Source organism: Falco biarmicus, chromosome 2 (genome assembly GCF_023638135.1).
Source record: "Falco biarmicus isolate bFalBia1 chromosome 2, bFalBia1.pri, whole genome shotgun sequence".
NCBI classification, from domain to species: Eukaryota; Metazoa; Chordata; class Aves; order Falconiformes; family Falconidae; genus Falco; species Falco biarmicus.
Genome location: NC_079289.1, coordinates 102,981,407 through 103,008,254, shown reverse-complemented (window position 1 = coordinate 103,008,254; position 26,848 = coordinate 102,981,407). Strand labels below are relative to the sequence as shown.

The following is a 26,848-nucleotide window of genomic DNA, read 5'->3' as shown; positions in this document are numbered from 1 at the left end:
TAAGCCTTTAAGAAGGGTAAGAAAAAGAATATAATGAATTCCACCAAGGTCGCATTTAGGTGTCGTTATCTACTATACTGCTTTTAATTGCTTCATCTACCTGTTAAATAACAGCCTAGCAAGATTTTGTTTTCCGAGGATCCGAAACAATATCAGATGCGCCTGTGGTCTTCTGGTTACTTTTAGAGCTAAAAGTTTAACCTCCACTTGAAGCACAGTAGAAACTACCAGACCTGGGTGGTCTCTACATAGAGAAAACCAGAAGTAGCATGTTTAGACAACAGATATAATGACTGCATTCAGGAAAACGTTTAACTCTATGTCCATGAACTGTATTTGAGTAACGACAAGAACAAGAAAAGATTTATTGAATCAAGGCCTGTTACAAGGGTAGTAAACAGTTTTATCTGAGTAAAGCTTAATCTAAAATAAAAGGGGTGGATGGAAGGGAATGAAGTGTTTGAACAACTACCCAGGTAGACAGCCATGTGTTCTTACTAGAAGTTCAACTATTACTTCCATATGACTATCTGACTTTGTGCAGGTCATTTCATTCGGAAACGAAAGAAGAATGAAGATTGTTTTGTAAGGACGACTCAAATATCTTTGAGGAGTAAGTACATTTAAGACTGCATGGAACTAAAACTTTCTGGTCTCTCCATGAAACAGTGGTTTGCTTTTACTCCATGGATTACTGCAGGGCTCTTAAATTGGAGAAAGCAAAAAACCAGTGCAAAACAGAATGTTATCTTTTTAAAGAAGAACCTAATTGGAACTTAGTATGAAATAATTCTGAGAATACCAGAGATTATTTTATATGTGTGTAAAAATGAATAAACAAAACGAGTAAAATCTGGTAATCTTTCTGGCATGCCAAAGCAAATGCTGTGCACATGCATATATAATTGCATTCACAGGTAATAACTATCTGATCTATGAAACAAAGCAACCTTATGAAAAAAAAAAAAATCCATTCATCATTTCTATTTGGGGGCTGCAGACAGTTGGTTTAAGACAACTGTGTTGATCTAACATCACTAAAACAGGAGAAAAACCCTGGCAATTTCTGGCAAGGAAATCATAAATAATTCACTAAGCTGCTCTATGCCCTCACCTCATAGAGATTGCAGCCTATGTGCTAATGATTCTGCAGAACAGCCATTAGGCTTACAGAGCCTCTGCAACCATGTATAAAAAAAATCCCTCAACTTCCATATCATGTAATGAGGATGGACACGTTATGATTTATCAACAGAAGCACCAGAGACACAAATGCAGCTTTATGTGCAATGTCTCCTCAAAATTATTGACTGCAAAAACAATCAACTGATGAAGAGTTGGGAGAATGCAAAAAAAAAACCCAACCCCAAACTATACTACATGGAGGAAGCTAACAGTATCATAAAATTCTTGCATTATGAATTATAGGCATCCTGTGAGTGATATAAGTACAGCTGTTAGCGGTATAATTACAGTTGCAACTGTGCAAAAGATGAGAATATGATCTACCCTGAACAGAGCACTGGTTATTTTCTTTATCACTTTGAATTTCAAGAAAATCTGCTGATACTCAGCAACATCCATTCTGGTGCAGGTTTTCTACTCTTCACTGAATTTCCACAGATCAGACCTGCTGAATTAACATGGGTAAAAAAGGAGCTTGCTTATGAGTATTCTAAAGATGTTTTTATACAGGCAGTCCTGGGTTAATGGTTGGACTTGATGAACTTGATCTTAAAGGTCTTTTCCAACCTAAATGATTCTGTGATTTATGTGTGTATATGTACACGCACACATACACACAAAGTTACCAATAAACACATACTCCAAATTCAGCTGCAAGAAATCAAATGTTTATCAAGAAAAAGTGACCTCGGGGGCACAGGTGAGAAGGAAACACTACAGAAAAAGCAGTTACAGCGAGGCTATCGAGGAAAGAGGTATCCTCTCTACTTGAAACTTTTACTAAGGAAGTTCTCAGGCTGGACTGAAGCATTCTAACATCTCTCTGTATGAAGATACTTATAAAGAGTAAGAAACATGTCATAAATGTCTTATCATTTTGTGTTGTATTAAAAAATAGCTCACTGATGACTACTTGATGCATCTATTTTCTTTCACTTTGACCTTTTATTATCTGTTTACTCCCCTTTCAGGAAAGAGCCAAGAAAGGGATTTAGGCATAATTCTTATTTTTGTTTTCCCACTTGTGAAGTAAAAGGGGGAAGGACAGTGTGTTGAAGCACTAGGCTCCTTTGCAAATACCGCAGATGATGTCTCTATGCTAGGAGATGGCAGCCCCTCTGAAATTACTCTCCTCCTGGGACTGAGGTAGATCAGATTCAAATTCAAGCTTCAACTGCTGACAGCCAAGGTGGAGTGCAACAGAGGCAGGGGTTTGGACAATTGGCTTAAATTTTAGTAAATGCTTTAAACTTGGTCCTTACTAAAAGCTTTTCTGCTCTATGGATTGGACAACTCTTCACTTTTCCTGACTTTGCTCATAGACTATTTTTTGAACAAGAGAGAACAATGTGCTGAAGTAACAAGATTCTAGTCATCACAAATACTAACAAGTACTTGCTCTTTTCTGTACTGTGACCAAACTACCTCTCTTGTGGGAAAGGGATAAAGATCACCTGCACAGTTTGATCTACTTTTAAGGAAAACTTCGTGATCATTGTAAGAATATTATGTGGGCAAAAAGTGATAAAAAGAAAATGGGAAAGAAGAAAAAGGGCAGGTGTTTGTATGCTTGTCTTAGTCCTTTCACAGCTGATATTCTTCAATGGTTTTGAGCAACTACAGAACATTCACTTGTTCTTATTCCAGGCTTGGACTGTGGCAGGTTGACATGAGGCCTGTACGTTCACCCTGAAGAAGCAAGTCACCACCTTTGTTCACCTCAGCAAAGCAAGCAGAAGCACTGACTGGAAAGTCAGGACTATGAAGCGTGCAAATCTTTCAGGAAATCAACAAGAATCTAGGCAATAAAAACAACCCAAAAAGTTACAAGAAGCTATATGTGTTAATCTGCCTCCAGGTCCCTTGTTAATACATTTTCTTTCTAGAATAATACACTTTTCAGATTTTTTTTAATAAAGAATAGCCCCAAACTGTAAAAAACAACTTTACTGAAAGTAGAGTGACTGCAAAGAAAGTATCTCTTTTCCTTTTTTAACCTCTAACTTAGAAATTTTATTTATAATTAGCAATTAAAACAATTTTAAAGCACACATTATTAAATTGTCAGGATCTCTTTTGTATTTCACAGTTTAATTAAGCACCCATTTGCTTTCCTCTTCTGCTAGTTCATAAAGCTACTCAGATCAGTATCAGGTTTTTGTTAAGCTGAATTTTTATCACAGATCAATGGTTTTTAAAGGATGATGAAAAATCAGGGGGACATTTATTGTCAGAATTTGTAACAGTAAGTACAAATTTGCCAAGGTCTGGACAAGGTGATTAAAGACATAAGGAATTTAAAGTTTACCAGGAACAGTGAAGTGAGCATGTTTTACTTACTGTTATGATACATTTAGCACTACAGTAAAGGGGCAAAACCCCCATCTCACATGCTCATGTAAGACACTTTATGCTGTGAAAACTGGAATGCAGGCACAGCAGTGAGAGATTTCAATCTTTCCAGGGAAGCAAGCATCACTCTGCATGGAGGAATGCAGTGTGCATCCCTGCTAGGCTGGAGGGGTTCACTCTCTGTGCCAAAAGCAGACCACGGGCTTCTGCAGCACTTAAATTTTGTGCTAAAAGTGACAGAGGCGGCACAGGCCCCTGGGCAGTGCTACTTTTGCACTTGAGCAGAAAATTGAGGAAATATCCCATGTGTTATTCATAGTGCAAAAGATAGTGTATCCACTGGAAATTTCAAGCCTAATAGTCACATGCTGAAATACTTTTTATTGCTCCTTAATGGTCTACCATACACATTCACAAAGATCACTCATGACCTATGCTAGCCATACTTTTGGTAATCTATGCATTGCCCCAAGTGACAAAGTGCTATGATACAGTGGACTAAAACACATCATTTCACTTCGAAACTAGAGTGCAGCACCGTGGGAAAATCCTTCCTCTAGAGAAAGGACACCAAAGATTTCTGGTGTGTGTGTGTGTGTGTGTGAGGGAATAGGAGGGAGGCAAATATAACAAATACAGGCCTCCTAACAGATTTTTTCAAGATGACTGAAATTAAAATGGTTAACAATAACAAACCTTAGTATTACAAGAAAACTGCTAGATTGAACTAACATTACAGAATTCAGATTAACAGGTTCATGTTTCATGTGTGGCGGTACTTCTACTGCTCTCAGGGAAGAAATCTGATCTAGAAGGCAGAGACTACCCAGTATCGGGGAGACGTTCCCTGATCCTGTGATTTTTAGCACTGTTGTACAGATAGCTCTGTACCTGTTTCCAGGCTCTCTTCACAGAACAAATTAAGACTCTAAAGACAAGTAAGATGTCAGACTGCCCAGCCTCCCAACTGCTATAACATATGAGCTTATTTTACTTGCAACTAGCAATTTCTGTAGTCGGTAAACACAGTGAGTTATCAGAAAGATTTAAATGCACTAGGAGGGTGTTGCCCAAAATGCTACCTAATGGATGTTTGGATGAAAAGATGAAGGAAAAAAGAAGACAGATTGCTTAGTTTTATCTGGTCTGAAGAAAAAACCCACAATGACAATGCAATACTGATATAATTCTGACCCTAAAATATACCAATCTAATCTCACTACATGTTAGAGAGTAACCTCTTCTGAAATAAAAGGCTGTTTGTTCTTAATGGAACCTGCCATTTCTAGATAATCCTAAACAAAACCAAGGGGAAAACCAATCTAAAAAGCAAAAAAAGTTAGTATGAAAAGCAATCTTTTACTTTTAAAAATTGGATTTGTCCCATTTAACTTTTCCAAACATTTGCAGCCTGACTCAAGCTAGTCATCTGCTCTTACTCTGAAATCAATAGGAAGACACAGGTACCTACAGAAGGCAATCAATCACCCCTCTCCATCCTAGAATGGAACGAATAGCCATACAGAGGTGTCCTCGGTGAATCCAGAGGGAAAATATACGTATCGATTTTTACATATCTGGAGTTAGCTAATATAAGTATCACAGCAAGAAATCCTGATGTCCCTTACAATTCTAAAACTGTACACATTAATTCTTTATTAGCCCCAACTTTGACGAAACTGTATACTCTACATAGAGGATTCGACACTTCTATCATACATTCCCACATTAAAAATACTCTCTGCACTAGGGGGTACCATGTCTACCACCTCCTGCGTCTGCCAAAGCATTATTGCTAGAAGGGGCAACAACTTGAACATCAGTTCTGGGTGTCTGGGTCTCTCTGCAAGTACACATCCTGATCACCCTTGACACACGCAGACTCGCACAAGCTGATGGGATTTTGTGTGGGAACACTTCCCTGGTTCATGACAGAGCATTACATATTAAGAGAGGGTCACACCAAAGCAAACATAATCATTTCAGCTCAAGCAGACCACATGCACGCTGGGAGAACACAGGTTAGGTAAAAAGCCATGCAAGTTATATACCTGGTCGTGTGGTCAGTCCTCTGTCTGCAGCTGGGCGGGCATCAACTGGCTCAACTGGGCATGTGCAGAAAAGAAACAAAAAAAGCAAACAAAATAAACAAAATCCCCCAAAATGATAAAGTCAACTGCTCTTCTGCTGGGACAGTGCAGAAGAGACATACCGCATAAACAAAGTTACCAAAGCAACAGCTAGAAAATACCAGCCTTCAGTTAATCCTGGAAATAAAAGGAAGGGATGGGTACGACTTCAATAGGAAAGCTTCACAGCTGATGTGCCAATTTTACATCACATTCTGGTTACTGCTTAAAGTAAGAAAACACCAAGATCGAAGAATTTCTGTCTATAGAGCAAAACTATATTCATCACGTGCAAACTTCTTCCAGTTGCCTGATCAGAACTGACAGCAAGAATGGACACGATGAGCTCTTGCAGCTAACTCTCAATCAGTGCTGACTTACAAACCCACTGAATCCTGACTCCTTTTTTCCTGTCAACAGGGATTCTTTACAGCACTAGCTATAAGGTTTGAAAAAAGTAAAGTGCATTTTGAAAATACGATCAATATTTCATTCTAATACGCTCTCATTTGTAGACAGCAAATTTGTCTTCCAGTTATTGAAAGGGCAGCAAAGGAGAAACACCACTTTCTACTCACTTGGGTGCTGTACAGTTTTACAAAACTCTTGTATTACCACACAAAGGCTTTATCATCTGAGACCTAAGACTGATGGAGCTGGCATTCACAGAAAAAGCTGATATGCAAAACCCTAAGAGCTGTTTCAGTCATTATTTACTGCCTCAGGTAAGTCCAAACATACTGGAAAAATTCATTGAACTGCTCGTCGTTTCATCAGAAAAATCACACAAACCTGATGATACGGCTGACTAAAGCAACAGAACTGCCCGTCTTCTCAGGAAGTCTGTGTCACTTGCTTAGCGTTCCTGTGGATTTGACAACCAGCCTACCATGCTTGAAAGTAGTAAGAGATCACATGGCATCCCTGCCCTTGCATACAGGAGAGGACTGCACTAGCTCCTGCCTCTACAAGAATACCAGTAAGTCAGCTTTATAGTAGCCGCAGACTAGAAGTGCATCGGCACATCTGACTTGCTTGTGTTTCCAGCAGGGAAAAATTTTCAGAGCTTGCTGGTCTGGTGCTGCAGAGACAAGGCATCAAACCGCTTTCCTTCACAGCAGTTCACAATGGCACTAGCAGACCATGTAATTGCTTTCCTTACATAGCACTATACAAAACCCAATTTCCATCGTTAACTAAAAGCTGCAGTTTTGAATATTTTCCTATTTACGTCTTCTGCTAGGTTTTCCAATATCGTCAGCACCAACCCTCAGGTAGGTCAGCAGTAATTCTTAGTGGGAAGGACTGAAGAGAAGAAACAACCAAGGACCAACATTACTCAAACTGCTCCTGCAGGACCCTCCCCCGTTGTCCTGGTCCCTGAATCCTCCCTAGAAGCCTGAGGGGTTTTATTTCCCTCTTGCTCGGTAATCCTACATGCCCACAGCTATGGAGAACTGAGAGAGCAGGTTGTGAAGGGAAAAAAGGATGGAGGAAGTTTCTGTTGTATAGTAGCATGGACCTGACCTCAGGGTAATGCTGTATTTGTGGGGTTAGGTGAAAGTATTAATAATGAATATTTTTTCTTGTCACCTCTGGTTTTGGAAGCACTGTACAGGGAGGGGAAAACCAAAACGTGCCAGTGCTGTTTGCCAACTGACATGAAAGTGAAATGACCTGCTCAAGGTCACAAACCAGTTGCAGGCCAAATACTGGAAGCAAGAGTTCAGAGCCCACGGTTTTCCAAAGCAGATTGTGATTGCATGTGCCTAAGCACAGCACGTCCCAGGCAGCATGATACAAGAAAGGCTGCTTTCTGGACAGCCCTGAGCTGCCACCTTTTGAATTTCAGTTGCGTTTTAAAACCTGCTTACTCTTACCCTGGTATCGATGTATGCACAAACAGCACTTATCTCTGAAAATCTTGTCTGTGGGTTTCTTCACTGCCTGCCCCACTGGACCACCCCACCCCACAAGAGCTGATATTGAGGGGAGATGTTTAAACCTATTACAGCATTTATCAATAATCAAAACTCTTTAAGACATACTGTGTATTATCATAAAAACTGCATTCATTTTGATACTGCAGAATCATACTTCGCTTGAACACACCTCCGTGTGCATGGAAGTACACAGAATTAAGACTGAAAATTTATTTTCCAAATAGCCTCATGAAACTCAGTTGGTAGGTATCTGCTTACACTGACAACTCCAGCTTCATACAGACTATACACTGCACCTTGTATCTAACGCTAACACATCTCAGAAGAGCATGAGGGAATGTGGCTACTTCTCTTTTCAGAAATAAAAGAAAGGTGAATCAAAAAGCTCAAAAGCTGGTACAAATCAGCAGGTGAGGAGAGCTACGTGATGCTCACCTCCCAAGAACAGTGTGGAAGGGAATAACTGGCCAAGTCTAACACAGAACATTCACAAAAATCTCACTTTAGATCAATACTTTGTCACTAAGGCTAACGGTAACTACATGGTAAAATACAAAGGGTAGAACACTAAACCCAGTTAGGCACTGGCAAAATGCCCAGGGACCTTGGCAGTGTCAAAGCTTCACAGCTGTTGGGGTTTTGCCCCCACCTCTGAAGGTGTGTTTTTCATTGTTAAAATACAATTTCCTGACAGTTTGGTGGTGCCTCCTGCAGTGTCCTTAGACAGCATTTTTTGTTAACCTAATTAGTATCACAATTCGCCAGACATACGTTCAGTCATGCAAGTTGTGTAGTGTATTACCTGGTGTTTGGATTCATTTCTGTGGATATTTACAGGGAAACTACCTCAGGGAAACAACAAGAAGCCAAACTAGACTTTCAAGGTCTTTTTATTTTTAGACTTTCTCACTCATTCATCAGAAAAATAAATGTTAGTAAAATAAACTGTTTGCATAAACCCGATCCTTTTACCTAAACATGCAGTTTAGATTGGGAGAATCTGAAATGGAGTTATGAAACCTTGCGAGTATATAGAAATGCACCAATCTAACACATCACTAATATCTCTGGGTGAAACCTGGTATTAGACCATGGCCATGGAAGAAAACAGGCATGGGAACTAATAACAAATTTAAGGTATTTTTTGTAGTATTTTAACTTCATTGCTTGTATGCAGAATAATGGATACTTTGAAACTAAGACTTAACGGCTGCATTTCCTTCTACTTTTTCCACAATCACATTTTGGTTTAAGTGTTCCCCAAATGGTTAATTAAAAACAAGTCCCCTCGCTGTGATTATGCCAGAAGGGGTGGGATCCCAGGTCCCAACCCAGCCAGCTCCAGGATCTGTTCAGTTGCCTCTCAGACATCAATGGTTCCATTAGAAATTTGGTTTGACAGTAGTGTAAATTTGCAATGAGGTAAATTATTTACCCGGTGTGGCCACTCAGGACTGGAGAAAACTATCGCTTATACAGCGCAACTGTTCTTTGCAGTGAGGAAGTCAAGACTCTCACTCTACCTAGAAACTCACCTGCATATGCCGAGCTGTTACCACTCTGGATTTGTGTTCAGCAAGTTTCAGAAAAGTTGACTTCAGCTTTCAAACTAGACCAAACCACTATCAACAAGTGAACTCGTAACTTGCATGCCATCTGAAACTCCTCAGGTAGTCTCTGTTAGACCTGCTGGACTACTCACTCAGCAGATTTCCCAGACACCAGGCCATTCACACGGAACAGGCTGTGATTTTCTCAACGGTGCTGAGTATCCTCAGCCCTCACCCAAGTAAATGGGAGCTGAGATGTTCAGTTCCCTGACTTCTGCTGGCACGTTCAGCACCTCCCAGCAGCAAGAGATGCTGACCATCACCAATACTGCAACGGTTAGTCACTCTCAGTATTTGAGGTTTCTCTAGCACATGATTTTTGAACTTACACCTTTTTTGATCAATGTTTTTCTGTTAAGAAACAGCAATGACTTACTTAGTACCGCATAAAATATAAAAAGCTCCCCGCAAAAGGGGAACGTATGGTGTGCAAAACAGGCTATTTAAAACAAAAAGAAAACCTTCAGTGGAAAGGGAGAGGAAAAAAGAGAAGGAGAAAATTGTGTCAGTTGTTGTTCTTGCTACTTCCAAAGCATATTATAGCAAGACAGACACACTTTTTTGGAAGCAACTTAGACAAAGCCTGGGATTAGATCACAGCCACAGAAGAAAACAGGCATGGGGAGTGAGAACAAATAGCACAGTTAGTCCTGGGTTTTTGGAACAAAGAGGTGGGAGACAAACACAAATTAAAAGGATGAGGCTGTGAAATTTCCCTTTGATACTATGGGCAAAGGTACAGAGAGGGTATCTAGAGGAGGGAAAGAAGGTATTGCAGGCGTGATCACATTAACAACATTGTGGTTTGGGTAGATGACAGAGAAGTGTAAGTGGAAACAAGAAGGACTTGAAGAGGTTTAAGTCATCTAGTAATTTCTATTTCTAACTGTGCAAACTTAAATGCTAATAATGGTTGGCCTAACAGAATTGTTTGCCGCAGTAACTTCATGACAAATACAATCCTGATAGAAAAAAAAATAATCCCTAAACGCCAAAAACTTGAAGGCATGAAAGTTAAAAAGATGTTCCCACAGTAAACATTAATAAGTGCTGCAACAAAGCATGTAGAGCATTAAAATACACAGGATTCATAATTAAACAGTATGATATTCAAGGCAGGAGAGTTTCTGTTTCTTAGTTGCCGTCATATATTTTAAAGGAGAACAATGCTCAATACATTTGGCCATGGCAATGCAGTGTCACATTGAAGTATGTACCTTTCTTTGTTAAATTCTGGGCTTAGCCAGGTTTCCGAAGGAAAAAAAGGCTTGTGTGATTAAATTGTGGGTATGTCTGGGTGCACCTGTATACCTAATAACTTCTGAACTTGGTGACTGCAATCAGTACATTTTGAAAGCTAGGGGACAGACTTCAAAAGTAATTAATTCCCCCCAAGTTTCATGAAAGCCAACAGTGGGTATAGAAATTCATGTCCTGTATGCCTCAGCTACGGGAAGAAGTGCAGCGAGAGCTGTACTGGAAAATTCCTGCAGGACAGACACCACCAGCTGGGCTGTGGCCTGCTCCTGGCAGACAGCCTTGACCGCGCTACGGTGAGCTGCAGCTCACCCCCAGGGAACCAAGTGCAGCCTGCCCGCCCGGCCAGCCTCAGTACTGCTCTCCAGCACCTGATGCAACCCAGCCAGCTGCTCCCTGCCACTCCAAAAGTCACTTGGCTGCAAGTGCCCTCCAGACACATCTGGAGTCTTGTCACCACGTCCTGTCCTCTGGCTCTTGCTGCCAGCTAGTCCGTTGAGTTTGCTCCAGCTCTCCCTGTGCTTCCACTTGGTCCCTACTTGCAGTGCTGACTCCCCGGCCATTTGATTTTAGCCCCACTCCGGACCAGCCTCTCCTCTCCCCCCTCAAATCTGGCACACTTCTGCCTCGCTGATCTGCTGACCTTTGCTCAGATCTTTTCCTTCCCCTGATCTTAGCCTTCTCTGACTCCTGGGGATGACCCCCTCTGATCACAAATCATTCTGCTTTCACCTGGCACCAACACCCCAGACCTGGCAGACCCATGGACATCCCCCAAGCACTCAGTTGCCCACAGTCACCACACTGTGCTGGAGTGAGACTAACTGCATAAGGCTGGTCTCAAAACTCATTCTGAGAGCAGGTACAGCCTAAGCCAGTGGTTTCAAAAGACTTCTGGAGGATGTTAATGTCTGCGCAGTTTAGCTGCAAATCACAAATTTTCCTGAAAAAAGACATTTATAGCTCCAGCCTCTGTGAATCTACCGTAGCTTTGCAGTAACAGACTTTCACTAATGTGATTAACTCAGCAGTAATGACAGTGGAGTTGAACTGATAGAGAAAACCAAAAACAACAGGAGGAACTTAAATAACATGATTGAAGTCCCTCAGGTTTCTGTTTAATTTGCTCTGGCACCTAAGTAAACTACCAGTTCCAGGTTATACATAAATTATTAAAGTAGTATACAGTTACTTCAATAAATTAGTCCATGAGCAACATAAAATACTCCTCAGGAAAAGTTTCCACTAGCCATTTGCATTGCCGAGTATGCAGGAACATTTCCGCAGTACATTTCAGACAACCAGTGTGTATGGAGGAATAGAATCAACTCTCATGCTAGGATTGTGCTGGATCTGTAATAATTTTCATGCCAGTAAATATAAAAATTTTTCTTAACTAAAACACTCCTTTCATCATGGCACAAATCTAACAACTTACTGTCTCCCTTAGCTCACAGTTACGTATTTCGTAAGACTGCCACTCATAATTTGCTGGAATCTAGTTTGATTTGTTTTTAAAGGAAAGTAACCTCAACACTAAAATTTACTGTGTATTCCAAATTTTAGCCAGGATTTTCTGTTCCAGAGACACAGCTGACACAGCAGAGCAGTTCTAAACTTACATTTGAGAACCTCTATCCTGCTTGTATCAGAAAGATGTCAATTTTCAGGGAACAAAGCGAAGAGAAACCACAAAGCTGAACTCAGAATATTCTGTGGTTTCTCCCCCTAGTGTACATACCTTCATTTTCAGTATTGGCTGGAACAGAATCAACACCAAAGGGATGCCATGGCTGAAGGTCATCTAGGCTGAACTCTCCATCCACTGGAAGAAGTTCAACTGTGGTCTTAGTTTCCGTCAATGAAGGCATAAGAGCATCATTTCCATAGCTGATTCTGGGTTCGCTGATCATGTTGGCCAAAACATCGTCAGAATAGTTTTGCTCTTTCTGAAGTAATTCATCTGCAAGGAAATTTCAACACAGAGATTATCTCAAAGAGCCTGCATTTCTGAGAACCTGTTTCCAACACTCTTAAAGTAATAATGCTCTATTACGAGATTCTGTTTTCTTATGACAAAAATATAAAGGCTCGGAATAGTCAGAACTCTGTGATAAGTACTGCAGCTAAATCAGGCTTGAAACGTCAACCAGACTTGTTCAATACTGTTTCCTACCCACATTTCCACCACAAAGAGATCACAGGTCTGCACTTTACAACTCCCTGGACTCTTCCCCACCACTTTTAAAGGAAGCACAAATCAATTCCCTTCAACTCAACACGTTGCCATAAGTCAACAGGCAAGAGGCCCACAGGAAGGAATGTCTTCGTTATTTCCCCTTCCTCGTAAATGCTTGCTATCAAAGCTCATCACAGCTCCTAAATCACCACAGCAGTTACTGTATTAAATTTGGCTTACTGTAACACAATGAATCTGAAGAAATATTCACTCTTTTAACCTATAGAACTTCACCAAAACACCAAAGTAGTTCTTTGCTTAAAATCTTAAGTAGTAATAGACATCTGTAGGCAAATTATTTTACAAGCAACCAGGACCTAAAACCGTGCTGTATTATCTAGGTTGGGTTTTGGTGGGGTTTTTTTTTTGGGGGGGGGGGGGGTGGGTGGGGTTGGTTTTTTTGTTTTTTTACTTGAAGCAAGGCGAGCACAATCAAAGCACTTTTCAGCTCCATCAGGTGTATAGGACAGACTGTCCAACTCAGTGTTAAAAATAAACTTGGAGATTTTGTGTGTACTTGATTATTCCAGCTCCCTTCTCACATCAAAGTTAATCTACTCCTGATCACTGCCATTTTTTTTTCTGTAGGAGCAACACATGATTTGCAAGTACTTTGAGGGAACATGGTGCAAAAGAGCACATTCAAGCAAGCAAGCAATCTCAATGAAGAAGATAAAAAACTGCTAATAATACTCCAATGTAATTAGTAAGCAGAGCTAAATAGTTCGGAATTGAAGACTGTAAAAGTTACATTACTAGAGTGCAAGCGCTTGCACGCATAAGCACACAACACGTGACAGCTGATAATACAAAAGCTTTTATTAAGGCTGGCTTCTCTCCACTTGGTTAATGACCCCCTGACTGTCACTGCTTCACATCCACATCTGAACCCTGTAGCAATTCAGGGTCAGGAATCACCACTCTACTGCTAGACTCTTCATGTCACTCCATAGGGGCTCACTTATTTCCCGGTATCATCAGTGAGAAAAGGCATCTCAATTTCTATACACAGCAGAGCTTCAGAGCCCTCAGTAAAATCTTTTGAATGTTATTTCCTTCCCAACCTTATACTGTGCCGTACCACCACAGACGTACACTGCCGCCATGCAGCAGCTCTCGGTGAGAATCCTCACCAATTCATACACATTACAGCTGGCACTGTGTCAGTGCTGTGACCAGTGATGATGCAGTAGGACTCTGCTTAAAGACCACCTTGAGACATTTGACACAACTCTCTGCCACCCTAATACTACACAAAATTCAGAACACCAAAACGAAACAAAGTTGCAACCTCAGCACTAGGCAAACACGGGGCCTGAATCTTGTAAAATGATGTTTCAAAACAAATTTTCCTGTTTAAACAACCCTTGCTTTAGTAGACAGTAAGCCTAATGTGTATACAAAATTTCATTCTGTGATTTAATTTTTTCATTAGAATGACTTACTAGGACAGTATAGGAAGTATAACACTGAATTGTTTTTCTCTTTGTTTTATTGAAACCAATATTATTTTGTAAGGTACCTACTCAATTTTCAGCATGAAAGGCAAGTCCAATTTTTGTCTCCCCACTGCACTTACACTAATCCTTTATCAAATTCAAGTGTCTCCTTGTATTAGAGAAGAGAAAGGTGAAGCACCTCAATGTTCTGAGCACACATTCTAGCCACATGACAGACGTTACTTTTCATTAGCTAGGGACAAAGAGATTTTACAAAAAAGGAACTGGATATTAGTGGTCTGAGTGAGAAGCCTGGTGTCCAGGTGCCTTGCCAAGAGCGACGAGTGATACCAGGTCAGCACGTTGTAATACCAAGTCATCACACGCTACAGGAAAGTGCATATTTATGCTACCACCAAACATCTTGCTGCCTGCAAGCCTTTTGGACCCAGGAATCAGAAGGGGGTTTGGGGTGCAGCTCCTCTCGCTCCTGCTGACCTCCCTGTCCCCAGAGGACTGTGTGGGACAGCGGCAGAGAGCTGCAGCCATGCAGCGGGGAGCGGCGCTGGGGGTGCTGTGCCCCAGTCGCCCCTTTCCTCTGCGTGGTGCCAATCCTCCGCAACTCCTGTCCATTCCCTGCTGCCAATGCACTCTGTTACCTGCAGACAGCTCCTGCCCTCAGAAAGGGAAAAATGGTGTATGGAGGGGAAGGAACAGAGGGAGAAAGACCTGAGCTCCAGCAGCGGAGGAGCGGCACCAGGGCTGGCACAGTGCTCAGCAGGAGGCCACGGTGCAGGCACGGCTGGGCCTGCCAGGCTGACAGAGAGGGGCACCCAACTCCCATCATGATATCGTAATTAATCCAACTCCCTAGAGGCTGGGAGGGACATATACACAAAGTCTCTCTCTCAACGCTACCCAACTGGGAGCACGTCGTCGCCAGCGCTTGCAGGCTCCATTGTTTCTCATTCAGCTGCGCTGCACAGCACGGACATTAACTAACCCACACAATAGCTCAAGCAAGGCAGACAGATATTACAACCAAGAGATTATGATCACATCCATTTTACAAGCAGAGAAACAATGGCCAAAATCAATCAAGCCCATCTGACATGATGAATCAGACACTGAATGACAGTGAGAAATTAGAAGTGCCTGGCTTAGGAACTGTGCTGGAGTCCATCGGACTGAGGCAGCTGTGTCTGCATTGAGTAAATGATTTGCAAACAATTGTTTCAATCTCTGACCTGCTAAAAAAGTTTGCCCTAGGATTTCCAGTTATCGACACTAGCTGGCAAAGTCCAAGATCAATTTTTTGGTGTTGATTTTGTTCTGAGTATTGATGGCTACTTGAACCATCAGTTACGCTAATGGAAAGCCATACAGCCTCACTGTTGCCCATCGATACAGCGTTCCCTCCCTTTTCCACCATTGCCAACTCAATTCCCCCACCCTGCAAAGACAATTCCCTAAAAAAGCTGGGAGTGCAGACACAGCTCAAGACTAGGATGTGCATTCAAGACTGTTTCACAGGTATTCTTTGTGTGGTGAATATCTTCATTATTAGGTGCTGAAAACAGAGATTCTAGGCTGCTCTTCAAAATTTCATCTCCTATCAAACCAACAGGACAAAAACTCCATGACAGTCTTCCCATAATAAACTTTTTATTGCTCAGCTCATTATCTTCTTGTAGTGTGCTGCTAAGACCTGCCACTGAGAAGAATAAGAAGGATGTCAAAACTTTCTGTCCCTCCAAGAACATGTGCTCAAAAGCAGACATGACCTTGGGAACAAACCACGCTCAGCTGGGACCTCAAACCTCCCAGCAGCTCTGGATCTGGTGTGAGGGCACACAATTGCCGCTTTTCCTTCAGGGACACAAATCCCTTCTTTCTCAGGATGAGAGGCAGGCTCACGTCTGGTACTTCAATAAAAAGCTCCTCAGACTTATCATCATCCCTAAGCAAGTTTCACTAATTCTTGGACTCACTGAAAGCATTTGCCCATGGGTCATTACTACTTCACAACAGCATCTAGAAAAACTGAAATGAAACTATCGTTGGGGAACTAGATATAAGGGTAATACCACTACAACCTCCTTTCAAGCCCATTCTCTTATCCCATGAAGAGACATATGGCGCCAAAAGCAAAGGAGGAACAGAGGAAAAGAAATAAAAGTTATTACAAAATCTTCTGGTGGACACTGGATTGTTAGAAGCCATTCATCCACAATGGCCCTGGACCACACTTGTACTGGCACAGCTTTGCAAAGAGCACCGTACATACTGTGACAAATCCCAACAGAGATGATGGACTCAAGAGTGGCAACACTCAAGCTATTTTGTAACTTTATCTACTTCTTATTGGCCCACAACATTGTTTCCCATGTTGGACTCTGGGGCATACTTACCCTAGCCCTTAACTGGCATAGCTATAATGACAGTAATTTCATGTGGAACAGCTCCACTTGCTGCCCTGGAAGGCCAGCAAAGCCTTAGTTATCTTTCAAACCATCATTTTTATTTAGTTCATTATGTAAAATTTCCAAAAGTAATTCTAACATTTGTTTGTTGTATTTTCTTTTCAAAGAGCCCATCTACTAGATGAAAAGCTCTGCAATCACTATTATGTGCAAGACTTTTGAAATAACTTGAAAAGCTGCTTAAAATTCACAATTGTAATTTTGGAAGTACTAAAAAGCTATTTCAGGTCTTGAGCCAGATTAGAAACAAAATGTACCCAAACCACCTCTTCTAAATACTAATTAAGACACCACCAAATTACATGCCATAGTTTTGACCCAACACCAAACTTCCTTTGTAAAACAAAATCTACATTATAGAATATATATTGATTCAACAAAGACAGGTTTGGGAACCAGCTCAAATAAGTTGGTACAAATGCAGATTCTTATCGTCCCATATTCATCATCTTATCAGTGACCATTCAAGTCTGAACATGTGTTTTTCCCAAAATTACTCTTGCTTTTGAGTATGTGCTTTCAAAATGACAAAATTAAAGTGTCAGCAACCTCCCTATTCTTCTTAATGGCAGAAACTAAGAGTGTGTGAGTCACAGTGATGGCTTCATTTGCATCTGCGCACATAATATCTTATACCAGTTTGAAGACAGTTTAAATCACACCAATACTGTATGTCACAATTAGGATTCACCAAGAACATTTGCACAATCATTTATTACGGTGCATGTGATAACAAGTAACACGTTTAGATGCAGCTTTCAGTTGCATGCCTACTTTATGGCCTAATTCAGTATGTCACAGTTCGTAACATTCAACACAAGCGTGTGCCTGGAGGAGCTGCACTGGCAGAATGCAACCAGATTTTAACTGAATTTGAATGCCTGCATCTTGTCAGCTGTATGAATGAAAACTCCCCCAAACTAGTAAATATGAAAACAGGACCTCCTTAAAGGCTTTGCCTTGGTGAATACTTTAAAACAAAACCAAAACATCATTTACCTGTACATCTGCATTTATGTAAGAGGTCTTACATAAACTGCCAGTAACTTGTAACCCACAGTTATGCTAGCAGCACCTCCACAAACTTGATGCAAATGTACAGATGTATTTCACATTCAGAAAGTTACTTCATTAACCCACAAGTCACTTCTACTGAGACGTGTTGTAAGTAAGTGTTTAAGTAGGGAACTTCAAAATACAAAGTCTTAGTAGCACAAGTGAGGCTTTTAGAGAGCTAAACCCTATGGTTCAAAGGGCTTTCTGTACCTGCAATGAATGCAAATTTTACAGAATCAGAAAGGTCGCTAAGTCACTTTTATATCCTGTGGGTTCCATACATGTAACTTACTGCATCAAGCAGGAGTTCCTCTTCTGAGGTGAAAGAGAATATGCCAGCAAATACTTACAGACTCTGTCCAAGTCGGAGGACATTTCAAATAGATGCTTAAATTTAATCACGCTGAGGTCTGTGCCTTACCACAAAGAGTTAACTCCATTGAATTTCAAACATATTATCATTCTAAGGGGTTTTGCTGAATAAAGCATTATAAGATTATAAAGTTACATACTACTAGGTGTCAAAATTACAACATTATCAAGCTGCAAAACACAATTATGTGGTATTTAGTGTTGAACTAATTCATTTGTATAGTCAAGTCAAATACAATTTAGAGAGCAACTCTGATGAGAACTTCATTGAAAGCGACCTGCCTACTGGAAGGTGTAAGAGTGGCTTTGTTGCCTGTATGCTTTGAAGATGATGACAGAAAAGCAATATGCTCAATCATTACTGTGGAATACTGGTAATGAGCCCAACCTGCAGTGCTCAGATCCATACTGACAGAGAAATGTGACCTGCCCACCAGCTTTAAGCTTTCTTCTCTTGTGGTCAGTCTGTGAAATCACACCACAGGGCTCCTTATCTGGAAACTTTTACAGTGCAATGTGTCTCACAGGGTTAAACTGAGAATGAAAGCACAAGAACCAGGGAAAAGAGTACTTTATAGTTCTTATTTTCTGTCCTTTAGAGACATCACCACTAGGGCAAGAGTAAATAGCAACAGTAGTCTTTCAGATTTCAGAAATTTCTTGTGTGTATGAAAATCTTGCTCAATAAGGTGAAAAGACTTTCTTTTTCAAGTTCTCAGAAAATGAACATTTAAGGTGTTATGAACCAGATGACCTAAGAAAAAGTTAGTAAGAGAATAACCATCCCATAGCCTTAGACAATACCTTCTTGCCTAAGAACCCAACTTCAGAAGAAATACACCTCTGAACTTAAGAATAGCTACAATATTTAGAACCATACTAAAAAGAACATGCTTCTAATTATTTAAAAAAAATCACAACTTTATCATTTCATGCTGCCTCTTTTTCAGCTGTGTGGATTTCAATGTGTCCCAAATCACATCATAAAAACAATTCAAGTGAGTCTCCACTTCTAAGCAAGGTACATGTAATAATGTTTCAGTTAAGATTTTCCTGGCAGAGTATTTCTCTTAAATTGAAAAAAACCTCAGAGATGTTTAACTTCTATAGAGAACATTTGTCCTTTTGCAAGTACATCATGTTATGACAAGTCTTCTGGTAGTGAACAGTGTTCAAAGCATGGAAAGCTTGGAAGATCCAATTCAGGAAAGCATTTATTACCATGTAATGATTACTTTAAATATGATTTAAGTGGCTTTTTCGTTAGTGATGGACTTCAATGCACATTTAGTTTTGTACATAGCTATGCAATTGCAGAGAGCTTTGAACAAATGTTCATAAGAATTTCCACTCTCCCATTTTTACAGCCCACTATGAACTCAAGGTCTTGGAATTTTGTCTGATTTTGTATGAAGGCTGCTAAGACACTTTTTACCTTAAGTGAAAGAATATTATAGTTACTACAGATGTTTAGCTACCTGACAGCTACACAGATCAGTTATTAACTAAAATATCAATATTTGGCTATAGATATGTGTACATTTATAATGTATTTAACAGCCAGTCATCTGATTAATGACTGCATTGCCCCCTCAGTTCAAAGTAGTATTAAAGGAAGTTCGTGGGATGAACTAAGTCCAAACCCAGAAGCTTATGTTATCTCTGAAAAAGTTATTAAATAGAAATGAAAGACCTTGCTCTCCCCTTACACAACTTAATGCCCTTTTGCCCATTTCTGTGGTCTCCTTCCCTTCTTCTCACACCCCCGCTCCCCCACCCCAATTCAATTTGGTTAAGTAATAATATTGTCTCAGAGAAATAATTAAACATTCACAGCCTCAAAAGCTCTGGATTAGAATGCAGAAAATTCCTACTGCCATGTTACGGCACTCTTTTGGGTAAAAATACTGGATGAAACACAGGTTTTTTGTACACTGAGCCCAATGTTTTCAAGATCGGCATCTCTCAGCTTCAGCATGTGGAAAGTTCCTCTCCAGGTAAGAGGATGGCAGGCAGACCAGGCAACATTAAAAAATGCTTGGGGAGTCTATACCATAACCAAGAACATCCCTTGCATGTCATCATCCTGATCCACGAGGCACTGTGACAAATTCCCCAGGTTTAAATTTAACTCCACAATTAATTCCAAATTAACATATCATTAAGTGCTTCAAAATAGGTTGAAGAGCCTAAATTAAAACAAATAAACAGCCTCCCTCAATCGTCACTGACAATTCTGCCAGATGAATCAGCATTCATTATTCCCTCTGTCTTCTGTGAAGCAGAAAAAGCCAAGTACATTTCCATCCTAAATAAGCAGGTTATAAGGCTTGTAAGTGAAAGTGTCCTGTAAAAAAACATTTATATGAAAAACTGCTATGGATTTTTACTCTTATTTTCTGAAATAATTATGTACTTTATTTATAAGTTATTTATTGGTCTTATTTAATGATACAATGATCAGATTTATTTGCCAATTTTACAGTACACAGTAAAACTCAAAACTGCAGTAGAACCTAGAACTCGTACCACTTTCTAACATCTGAAGTAAGCCAGTTACCCATTGTTTTTTATAAATGCTTCTAAAGGTCCAAGTATGAATCCCACAACAATTTCTGATGTGTACTGAACTTGGAGGCAGCTTGGGAATCACTAAATAACCCATAAAAATCCACAAACATAATTTGTTGCACCTCATTCTCTTGGTCAAAAGAGAGCATTTTTTATGTGACTCACTTTTAATAGTTTAAATCAGAATTAAGCAAAACTGAATTATGCAGCATCTGCTCCAAACAAAAAATATTTTGACTATTTATTAAAGGCAGTTTTAGCACTTCATAGGCCAACTGCATCCTGGGTTGTCCGAATAGTCTAAAGAAATGCATTTATTAAATTTAACAAATACATCCATTAACTGGGATATGACCTATTCTGATGGCTTTTATGCCGTTTTTCATGTGCATGATCTAATAGAAGGAAGCAGAACAGTGAAAGGACTGGAACCCCGCCTAGGTAGCACTAGTCAGGAAAATGAATTTTTCAATTAAATTGGGCATATGAGAATCACACAGCAGGAGGAAGCTGTGCTGATGAAAGATTGCTTCATTTGTAATCCCATGCGCAATGGAACTGACTGTTAGGAGATTACTGCAACACTTCCATCAATCCTGCTGTTCTGTAAAATCACATATCCTCAGTAATTCTTTTCCGTTTTTATCCCAATAGTAAGAGCTTGCCTAGCAAGAACACGTCAGATACTCCTGGCCATAATGAGCACCTGTGATTTTTCACTCTGCGCATCTGAAGAGAAACTTTTGCTTGAGTAACCCAAAACTTGGTACATCATTGGCATTAGAGGCATATTTAGCCCTCCCCTCCTCAGGATACACAGCAATGCACTTCAGACTTCAGTGATTGAATGCCCTGGATAACAATTCCAGAGACTGCTCTGGGAACAACTGACTGACACGCTAGCTCTGTAATAGATAATATATGAAGCTATAAAACACAGGTTGTGCAGACAGTCTGTAACTGGTTCTCACTGGACACTTGGTTTGCTAGCATGTAAGAATTAAGATAATTACTTTGCTTCTTTCACAATATAATACTCCCTATTAGGAACCTGATCTTGGAGTGAATCACACAGAATGACACCACTGTTTCCAAACCAAGTAAATGGAAAAGAAAATCCATCGTTCAACTGCAGGTATGAAGTGGAAGCTGTTGTTGGGAGTGTCTGCGCTGCTTCAGTACTTGTGGACACTGACAAAATTAATTTGATTTAAGACGATAGGAAGATGATGTATTCATGAATTAAATTACACATACATTCAGTGCATCAAGAACATTTTCCATAACTAAGCATAATGACATTTCTGTAAGTGGGCAATATTCCACCAAGCCAGTGCCTCCCCACCTGAATGGAAGCTACACATCCAGAAAGCCAAGCTCTATTAAGCTAACCTAGTCTCAGATCATATCTCTGAACTGGACAACTGCAAGATGTTTTCAGACTTTTGCTATCCATCCAATCAAAGAACGCATTTAGTACGTGATGAACTAACTTAGTTCCTTTCATGGTAGACGCAATCCTCAAGAAATACAAAAAGCAAGGCCAAGAGAAGCCAAGCCACTTCATAAAAAAGTAAAATCAGACTTTTAAAAAAAAATTAAATACCACCATGTGCTTTACCTGTATCTTCTCAAAAAATAAATGCTTCAGCTTTTCTTTTCACTTGCACCAAAGACACAAGAGAGCAGGAAATCAACTCAAATAGTTTTTTATGAACAAATCTGTCACTGTGACATAATCCTGACCTAGGATGCTTTTTAAAAATCAAACATATCCAATATACTGATTTAAAGTAATACACTCACTCCTATATAGTCAATGTTTTCATACAACTGTAGCCTCTCTACAAGTAGAAACAATGGCCTTCAAGACAGAACAACACCTTTAAACCTCCCCTGCTAAAGGATGAAGTGTTTAGAATGAAAGATTTAAATACCCAGTGAAATAGCAGATGCCCAGAAAAACAGAAAGTTACTTTGTTTATCATCTACAAGTCAATAATTACTATCAGAAGTTCCTGGTTTTCAAGTTCTAACACTTGGAGCACAAGACCAGATTTCCTTACAGGTACAAGTCAAATAGAGGAGTGCTTTTCAAACCACAGGAAAAATACTCTCTCAATAAACTTCATAAGACCTTTTTATTCTGATGAAATTTCTGAAAAGCAGATGGAAAACAAGATGTCCCATATCTTTCCCTGACAAAAATGCCACCCCAATCCAAAGTCATGTGAAGCCATCTATCCTTTTCACAATATCTGTAAGATCTGGAGGAAGCTGGCTCTTTTACTGACTGAAGTTATGTTCACAGTATTTATGAGATTAAAAGAGGGCTTGTGCACACAAAAATCAGGATTCACATCTTCTCTGAAGAACATTAGCGCCCATGACAAAGCACAATAGACCATTAGCTACAAAAGATGGGGAGGATATAGTATGCTACTAATGAAAGCATTTGAGAACATCAATGTCACTGAAGTGCATTTATATCTATTTCAATCATCTACTATTCTCTGCCTAATTTTCTATGACAGTTAAATAATCTGGACAGAAAATAAGAGATGCTTAGAAGAGGAAAATGTTGGATCTATTTCCAGGATTTTTTTTTCTTTTTCTCTGAAGCTGCAGCAAAGGACATATTTTACTAGCAGACAGAGCAGCTGAGCCTCCAACAAGAAGTAACTGAGGTTCTTCAGCTCCTCCAAGCTCCTGAATGGCATGCGGAATTTACAAAGCCTCACAACACGCAACTGTTACTCCAGCTGGCAACTACCTTTGCCTATTAAAATATAACACACTAAGGCAGGGCAGTTAGTTCAACAAGAAGTGCAAAGTCCTGCACCTGGAGAACAATCACCTCATGCACTGGTATGTGCTGGGGGCTGACCTGGGGGTCCTGGTGGACCTGGTGAACATGAGCCATAAACATCCCTTGCTGCAAAGAAAGCTAATGGTATCCTGGCTTGCATCGGACAAAGCATTGCCAGCAGGTGGAGGGAGGTGATCCTTCTCCTCTACTCAGCACTGGTGAGGCCACACCTGGAGTCCTGCGTCCAGTTCTGGGTTCCCCAGTACAAGAGACACACAGACATACCGGAGAGTCCAACGAACCGCCATAAAGATGATGAAGCATCTGGAGCATCTCTTCTATGAGAAAAGGCTGAGAAAGCTGGGACTGTTCAGCCTGGAGAAGGCTTGCACGGTATCTCATCAACGTGTATAAATACTTCAAGGGAGAGTGCAAAGAGGACGCAGCCAGGCTCTTTTCACTGGTGCCGAGCAACAGAACCAGAGGCAGAGGGCACAAACTGAAACACAGGAGGTTTCATCTGAACATCAGGAAACGCTCTTTTACTGTGAGGGTGACTGAGCACTGGCAATTGGCTCTGCATGGCCCTGTCTGAGCAGCGGGCTTGGATCAGATGACCTCCAGAGGTCCCTTTCAATCGCAGCCAAGCTGTGATTCTGTGACATTAGCTGATTCCCCACATAAACAGAATACATCACCTTGCTCCAACAAATAGGTCAATGGTCTTACTGAGCTATTTATGGCATTTAAATGATTATAAAAATATGTTATAGAGGTAACAAAGCGGCAACACTGATGGCTTAGTAAAGACCATAAGAAGCATGTGATGAAAAAAAGAACCACCTGGAAAAAAAACCCGAAAAGCTGAGGAGTGTGTGTGTGTGTATATATATAATTATAAGGATAGCCAAATGCTTTAAAACCCAATGTCCTTGGGTGGAAGAGGTCTTAATTGCTTATCAGGCAGTTTACCTGGGCAGTATCACGTCAGTATTTAAGCATACAAAATCTAACTAAATGCTGCTGTGTAAAGCTTAACATAGAAATAATTTGTTTTTGTGGAAAAACTCTTGCTATTTTTAGCCACTGACCCAGAAATACATTTTTTGCTAGCGTTCTAACAAATCAGCTATTGAGCTGAATGATATGGGGCTTCCAGGGAGGACAATGAAAGATAAATAACCACAGAAAATTCAAACTTTGGAAAACTAAGGTTACTGGATATGCACAAATATGTTGAGTCCATTATGGGGAGAAAGCACAGGCATAGTTGGTGCTAGAAGTCACTTCAGGGTACCTGAGCAAATACACATTCTGCGAAGGCTGCTTTTGACTGCTTGTTCCAGTTGCATTTCCCTTAAGGGAAAAAAAAAACCTAACAATGGAGCAGAGTGGGGGAATGGTAAGCCTGTATGATAGAGTACAGGCACACCAAACCACCTCTCGAAAACTAGAAGGTACGTTTTACATCTTTACCTTAGGGTAAGATGTAAACATAATTGTACTACTTCCAGAAAATCTCTTTAAAGTTTACTGAGAAATTTCTGTATGGTGTAGATATACCCATCAAATCTGAATGGATGAGTTGCTGCCATGGAAAAATGTGCTGGTTTTAGAGAGACGAGGGTGGAAATTCAATGCTATGGTTTGGCAAAGATGACATTCCTTTCTGTCCAAAATTGAAGACACTCCCTCTCAAGTACTAGCCAAGCGCCTGGGGCAATTTAGAAACAACAATTCCATTGACCTCCAAAATGGCAGAAAGTATAAAACTTAAAAGGAATTGTCCAACCTTCCTCAGCTACAGATTTTTATAACTACTGCAGCTGCACACTGGATTTGAGGCTGTTTATTTTACCCTGGGTAAAAAGTTCAACTCCATTTGACTCCTTTAAAAAAAGAAAAAGAATACTAACTGGAAAGTATGGATAACCAAAGCCAGAGAGGAACTGCTTTCTTCAGGAAGAACATCTCTAGTTTCCCAGTCCTCAGCATGCTTCTCTGCACCTCTATCTACTGCTAGATATTGCTTTTATTTAACAACCAAGTAGACCTTTCCAATGCTTGTTCTCAGTAAGAGTCTGAGCCCTGCTTACACTAGCAAGTTGTGAAGTGGAACAACACAGTAAACGCAGATGACCGAGGCATTTGTTACCAGAATGTACTCCTATGTGAGCTAAAATGCTACGGCAGACAGATCCAGGAAGATTTGCATTGACTGCATTAAGCAGGTTTGTCACCTCGTGCAAAACCCAACTGTCCTGAGGATGAGCACCACTGATGACCATTCTTCATCTTTCTCTATGCCACTTCACTGAGCTTGGTCTGTCCCAGTACAGATAAATCTTAGAGTGCTTATTCATTTACCCATGCTTCAACATCCCTGTTCTTCTTGACCAGAAAAAAAAATATTAAAAAAAATTACGGCATTGGTAATCACACTGATAGATGACATTAATTGCATCAAGCAACTGCTACCATTACTTTCGCCTCTAGTCTAAGAGAAAAACTAGAACTGCCACCTCCGTGACCAACAAGCAATTTCAAGAATTTTCTAGTGTAAAATACAGCATTAGTCATAAGATAATTACTGTTCTTACTTGATATGAACTATATCATCCTGTAAAACCCCATTCCAAAACCACTGGTAACCTCATGACATCCTTTTAACAAGCTACTGACACATTTAATGTATGCCAACTTCCCTTTATTATTCTGATACCTCAATATGGCAACCCAACTTCAAATAAAAGGTGCAGAAATCCTAAGAATCGCTTCACAATTTGAAATACTATTGAAGGTAGAGTTCTTCCCTTCCCAAATCTTAAGATATAAAGTACAAAGAAGAGTTACAGAAAAATGAGACACTGAGAAGCTCCATTTCAGTCTTAAAGACATTACTAACTATATATTCAACATTTTAAAGGGACAGGATGAGGAAAGCAATCCAAAGGAAGTGGCACCAGACAGGATGCAGAATTTCCCTTTGCAAAGCCCCCAAGGATATGTTTTGATTTTGCAAACCATAATGGTTGTTGTTTTGGACTGCCTGCCTGCAGCAAGCAGCTAATGCCCTCAGAACTTCTTAAGGATACCATAGAATGAAAGGAGAACAGCATCCTAATACAACTCAGGGCAAGAAATGCAGCAAGGCTGTTGATTAACTACAGGTCAAAATTAGCAGCTAGAAACAAGACATCAGCAATTATCTTATAAATGCTGAAAGACCAGAAGCAACTGAGGTAGCACTAACTTCGCCCTCCACAGATGCAGACTGACAGGTATAGGGACCTAATGGTTGAAGAGGAAAGGGTAAAGGAAAGCAAGTCTTCAGACATCTTTACTCTGCAGCTTGTCCTATACTTACAGCTTTTTCTGAAAATACTTAAAAAAATCTTCACAG

General features: G+C 40.2%; 1 protein-coding gene across 2 annotated transcripts in view; it reads right to left on the bottom strand.

Annotated features, from left to right (window-relative positions):
* The window catches only part of APP (amyloid beta precursor protein), a 229,353-nt gene that overhangs the window by 18,073 nt on the left and 184,432 nt on the right, over nt 1-26,848 (bottom strand). For both annotated transcript variants that reach the window (XM_056327035.1, XM_056327036.1), the window contains 2 exons: nt 12,218-12,439; nt 5,589-5,642 (listed from right to left, as the gene is read on the bottom strand). In XM_056327035.1, coding sequence (XP_056183010.1) covers nt 5,589-5,642; nt 12,218-12,439 — 276 coding nt within the window. The remainder of the gene's footprint in view (nt 1-5,588; nt 5,643-12,217; nt 12,440-26,848) is intronic.